The following is a 6,000-nucleotide window of genomic DNA, read 5'->3' as shown; positions in this document are numbered from 1 at the left end:
CAGTCAAAGTGTTGAACGCACAGTCCCAATGGTAAAGGCACCAACCTGATGATGAATACACACCTTATGATGAATACAGTCCAAACAGTGAAGGCACAGTCCCAACAGTAAATACAGTCCCAGTGGTGAATACAGTCCCAATTGTGAAGGGACAGTCCCAACACTGAAGGCACAGCACCTATGGTGAGGCACACAGTGGGGAGTGTGATGATGTTTAAATGCATAAATGAGTGTATAGCATTGAGGAGATGACATTTATAGATGGAGCCATGACAGTCTGGGGATGTACCAGATCCAGTCAGCAAAAATACAAATGGACATACAAAGTATTGAAAACTAAAATACAGTACTTCAATCTCAGTAATGAAAGGTGGACAGGCCTTCGTTGTATTGTGGCACCTGTATTTTAATACAGTAAATCTGAACTGCTAGTTTTAATTTCATAAGAACAAATACCCTATGTTCAACACAGAAGTAAGGCAGTTACTGTAAAGTGATCTCGTTTTGATGGGGAAATACCCACTTCTATTGTATACTGTAGAGTTTCAGAAATTAACACATTAGAGTTTTATTACACCATAAAACAAATGTTGACACTGAAACTACATTACCTCTCATCCGCTGTGAGACATCTAGACTCCAGACTGAATCCTGGACCCCTTCAAAATGTCCTTGTTTCTTGAATATGAGTTTCCTCCACAAACCCAGTCATTGATAGGATCTCTGAATGTTTCAGAATGTCCTAAAATGTTGTTCATGTTGTTTATTTAAATTAATTAGGCTTAAAAATGAAATGAAGAAAAACAAATTCCATCAATACTACCGTCGAGATCGTAACCATTGATTATCTTCTGGCGCCATCTATAGGTCAATATCATACCACAACAGGTCTAGCGCGTTTTTCACGCGCACTTTTGACAATAGTAGAATCCTCGTGGGAAGTTCTGGCGCAGTTCGCGGCTCTTTTCCTCGGCACCGTACAGTGCTGTTGTACTGCCCCCCACACAGCCGTCATTCTTTGTTGTATCTTTAGCGACTAGACTTGCTGTGTATCAGCTATTAATGTTGGTGGTAAGAGGCTTTTAGGGTTTAGTCATGCTTTTAGTATATGAAAGGCAGTCAGTTAGAACAGTGTAGGAGTGTAATAATGATTAATGATGATACACACTGATGCAGACACAGCTCTTTACCCCCCCCCCCCCCCCCCCCCCCCCTCATTTTGGGGTCATAGTTTGTGGCCTGTGATATTCTTTGTTCTCTGATTGGACAGTCCTTGGTCATACGTTTACAGTGTGTTCCTCCGAGCTCCAGATGGCTTGCAGAAAGTTGTTACCCTTCAATCACCACGACAACCTATGGCCCTCTCTGTCTCCCAGCAACCCTAGGACACATAGAGTGCAAGCCCTTGTAATGACAACCTGCTGGCTTTTCCTTAAACGCTGAAACATTATCCCTGAAGTATACGTTCCCTCCTTTTTTAATACACACAGTAAATTCATGAACATTATAATGCTTGAACAATGTTACATTTATTATTCTAACACATTTATTATTACATTTATTATTCTATAAGTTCTGTTAGTTACAGTCAAAGGCTGCAGTGACACTCAACCCCATTCAGATACAATTGAAAAGATCGCATTCAATGAATGTGTCTGCAGAACCCACAATGCATCTGATCAGTGGTTAATCTCTCTTTCGCCAGCAGGGGGAAACAAATACCCATTTGCCAGTGCTCTCATGTCCACCTCTTTTGTTCAGTCAGTGGCTTTATAACGTGGCATCATCCTATATGAGAAGTAGAACTACTGTTAGACATGATTCACTTATTAAAATACTGTAAAGTGTAGATAAACCTCTTAATATACAATATTACCACTTGTATAATATTTACCATAGTGTGTTACCACGGCTGGGTCAGTGCTGCTTTGTGTCTTTGCACAGATACCTTTGGGTCATCGGCAAAAACGTGTGGAAGAGATGGAAGAAGAGATTCTTTGTTTTGGTGCAGGTACGTGCTTGCGTATTTCGGACTGGATTGTGTCTGTACGGCCGGGGCTGGAGGAGATGTCCATGGTGCAGGAGAGCTGGAGGGCCAGAGCTGAACAGGGGCCTCCATCATCTTCACACGCACGGCAGACAGCGAGCACACCACACAGCCTGGCTGCACTTCACTCCTTTTTCTTTTCTTTTTTATTGTGTGTGTGTGTGTGCGCGCACTGGTAGGGGGTATATTGTGTTGCCCCATAGAGTGGCATGTCCGATAGCTAAGAGTTGACAGGCGGGTTTGACGGAGCAGAGCATACAATCACTGACCTAGCAGTCACACACACACACACACACACACACACACACATCCTACTCTATGTCTTCGTGCTCCGGGCCACAGGTTCAGTTAATGACAAACTACAGTCAGTGGTCTGTTGTGTGTCTGTATGTGTGTGAGTGCGTGTTCGTGTGTGTATATGCGTGTGTGTGTGCGTGTGAGCAAAAGCTTTCCAAGATTCGTGTGTTTGTAAATGTCATTGTGTGTGTTCATAACAGAATATGCCACGATGTCTTTATCTGGTCTTTTGGTGGGGGAGGTGGAGTGGTGGCTTCACTTTGTTTTGTTTCGCACATTTCTATTTGTTTATTTTCTTCCTCTCTTTTATCATGTCCTCTGGTTTTGTCATGATGAGTCTTGTGTAAGCGTCCTGGCTTGCTCGGGTGGTGCGCCATCTGTCAGTGTTCTCCATCCGTTAGAACATGTCATCTCAATGCTCTCGCATGCACAGCTATCTGTCTCTGAACAGGGCAGATAGTTCAAATATATTTGCGATTTTCTGTTCTTTCTTTTTTTGGTGTGTTGTGTAAAGAAACATGTTGCTCATACGTTTTGCCAGGTTAGGGTTGGGGTTTAGATTTAGGGTTGGAGTTGGGGTTAGGGTTGTGTGTTGGGGATAGGGGGGATAGGGGTTGAGGTTGGTGCAGGGGTAGGGGTTGAGGTTGAGGTTGATGTAGGGGTTGATGTAGGGGTAGGGGTAGGTGTAGGGGTTGATGTAGGGGTAGGGGTAGGTGTAGGGGTTGATGTAGGGGTAGGTGTAGGGGATGGTGTAGGGGTTGATGTAGGGGTAGGTGTAGGGGTTAATGTAGGGGTAGGGGTAGGTGTAGGGGTTGATGTAGGGGTAGGTGTAGGGGATGGTGTAGGGGTTAATGTAGGGGTAGGTGTATGGGTAGGTGTAGGGGATGGTGTAGGGGTTAATGTAGGGGTAGGTGTAGGGGTTGGTGTAGGGGTTAATGTAGGGGTAGGTGTAGGGGTTGGTGTAGGGGTTGATGTAGGGTAGATGTAGGGGTTGGGTTAAGATGCTGGAGAACTAAAATTGGACTGAAACGAAGGTGAGTGAGGTGGGCTTGGCTGATGTTTTAACGAGACATCATGGTCGGGTTTGGCCCCGTCCAGGTCAGTCAGGTCAGGCGCTGACATTTGATCAGAATTGGATCAGAATTGCTACTGAAGGCAGAGATGAGATTAATCACTCAGGTTTGATTAAGGTTTCTACTGAATACATCCTGAAGTACTTTCTCATTTCAGTTTTTAATGAACTGATGTTGGTGTATGTGGGTACTGAACTTATAGGCCTATTGGTGTATGTGGGTACTGAAATGACTCTGGTGTACATGGGTACTGAACTGATGTTGGCTTGTCTGGGTGCGGAGCTGACACTGGTATGTGTGGGTACTGAACTGATGCTGGTGTGTATGGGTACTGAACTGACACTGGTATGTGTGGGTACTGAACTGATGCTGGTGTGTGTGAGTACTGAACTGATGCTGGTGTGTGTGAGTACTGAACTGATGCTGGTGTGTATGGGTACTGATGCTGGTGTGTATGGGTACTGAACTGATGCTGGTGTGTGTGAGTACTGAACTGATGCTGGTGTGTGTGAGTACTGAACTGATGCTGGTGTGTGTGTGTGTGAGTACTGAACTGATGCTGGTGTGTGTGAGTACTGAACTGATGCTGGTGTGTCTGAGTACTGAACTGATGCTGGTGTGTGTGTGTGAGTACTGAACTGATGCTGGTGTGTGTGAGTACTGAACTGATGCTGGTGTGTGGGTACTGAACTGATGCTGGTGTGTGTGTGTGAGTATGAAACTGATGCTGGTGTGTGTGAGTACTGAACTGATGCTGGTGTGTGTGAGTACTGAGCCAATGTTGGTGTGTGTGAGTACTGAACTGATGCTGGTGTGTGTGTGAGTACTGAGCCAATGTTGGTGTGTGTGAGTACTGAACTGATGCTGGTGTGTGTGTGTGAGTACTGAACTGATGTTGGTGTGTGTGAGTACTGAACTGATGCTGGTGTGTGTGAGTACTGAACTGATGTTGGTGTGTGTGAGTACTGAACTGATGCTGGTGTGTGTGAGTACTGAACTGATGCTGGTGTGTGTGAGTACTGAACTGATGCTGGTGTGTGTGAGTACTGAGCCAATGTTGGTGTGCTCCCCTGAGTGGTCTGTTCCTGTTTTTTTGGTTGAACAAAGTCAAATGATTGATAATTATATTTATATATAATAATTTATATACAAGTTATTATAATACTACAGAACAGAGTAGGTCAGTTACAGCTGCTGTTTGACAGGTGCTGACATGGTGCTCAAGTCGTAGGGAGACGTCTGAAACAGCGAGGGATGACATGTCCTCAGAGAGTCTGAGACTGGCTGGACAGAAGCCACCTCAGGACCCTAGGAGTGTTTGTGCACGTATGTGAAAACGTGTTCAAAGTGCCAAGCCTTAGTTGAACAGACCACGTCTTGGATACCAGCATCTGCTTGACTTTCTTAATATTGCATTAGTCCTTTATCCACTCACCCTTCCGGCTGTCTGCGGCTGTCCTCCTGTACGAATCAATACCCCAGCAGCACTCTGCAGAAACTGAAAGCATAAGCTAAACATTTGTGATGTAAAGTGAAGTCTGATTATTCGGCCGTCTGGAGGCGACACTGCCGAAGCAGCCAGCCGTCTCCATGGCCGCCCCCGCTCCTCTTCCTCTGTCTCCTCCTCTTCCTCCTCCTCAGAGTGTCTTCCCACTCTGAATATGGAAATGTTCACCAGCACCCTGGAGTGCCAGCCGGGCCTCCTGCGGACGGCTAACGTAGCTAACAATGCTTCATCGATCATGGCTGCCTCTCCCTGTTTTGAACTTCGTCTTGCTCTTTCTCTCTAGCTAGCACTCACTCGCTCACCCTCTCCCACGCACACTGCAATTTACGGAGAGCCAACAATAACAGTGTTATTTAAAAGAGCAAAAGGCATACCGGGCTAATCAGGGAGCGAAGCCATTTAAAATCCTTTAACTGTCAGTTTGACAGCAGGTCAGCTGACCAGTGACCACACAGGGAGCCTCCATCAACCGAGATTGGCTCTCCTGCTTCTGATTGGTTCAAACTACACTTGAGACATACTCTCCTGCCTCTGATAGGTCCAAACTACAAGTCCGGGATCTGGGAGGGTTGATGGGAGTTTGTGTGAGTTCATGTGTGAGAGAAAGAGGGGGCCAGTCTCCCTGGCGGGGCCCGGAGGCAGTGACTGGACGCAGTGCCGGGAGGAGGCCTGACCTGCTGTCCCTGCCGTCACACATGAGATATCGAACTGACGGTGTCACTCCGAGTGCAGGCTTGCTCTCAGATGGAGAGAAAGCTGCCACTTGCAGTGGAGGAGGTTTGTGGTGTGTGGAATGGGAGTGTAGTTTTGATCCGAACGACCCTAATATGACAAAGAGGATTGATGGGTGTGTGTATGTGTGTGTGTCTGTGTCTAACACCTAGCAGCCGTGCTCACATTTACTCTGACAGAGTGTCATTCCTTTACTCGGTCCATCAGTCATGTTTGATTGGCAGGACTCAGTCCAGCTCCAGAGCCGAGCCCACTAGGATTGTAAACACATGCACACATGTGTTGGAACATACACATAGCATTGCAAATGTTCATTAACTAGGAAACAGTGTGTGTGTGTGTTA

The 6,000-nt window shown here is 46.0% G+C and overlaps 1 protein-coding gene across 2 annotated transcripts in view; it reads left to right on the top strand.

Annotated features, from left to right (window-relative positions):
- cadpsa (Ca2+-dependent activator protein for secretion a) overlaps positions 1-6,000 on the top strand; it is a 109,141-nt gene that overhangs the window by 44,428 nt on the left and 58,713 nt on the right. For both annotated transcript variants that reach the window (XM_076991880.1, XM_076991959.1), the window contains one exon: positions 1,945-2,011. In XM_076991880.1, the coding sequence (XP_076847995.1) occupies positions 1,945-2,011 (67 nt within the window). The remainder of the gene's footprint in view (positions 1-1,944; positions 2,012-6,000) is intronic.

This window comes from Brachyhypopomus gauderio, chromosome 1 (genome assembly GCF_052324685.1).
Source record: "Brachyhypopomus gauderio isolate BG-103 chromosome 1, BGAUD_0.2, whole genome shotgun sequence".
Taxonomy (NCBI): Eukaryota; Metazoa; Chordata; class Actinopteri; order Gymnotiformes; family Hypopomidae; genus Brachyhypopomus; species Brachyhypopomus gauderio.
This window is presented reverse-complemented; position numbering and strand designations above follow the sequence as displayed.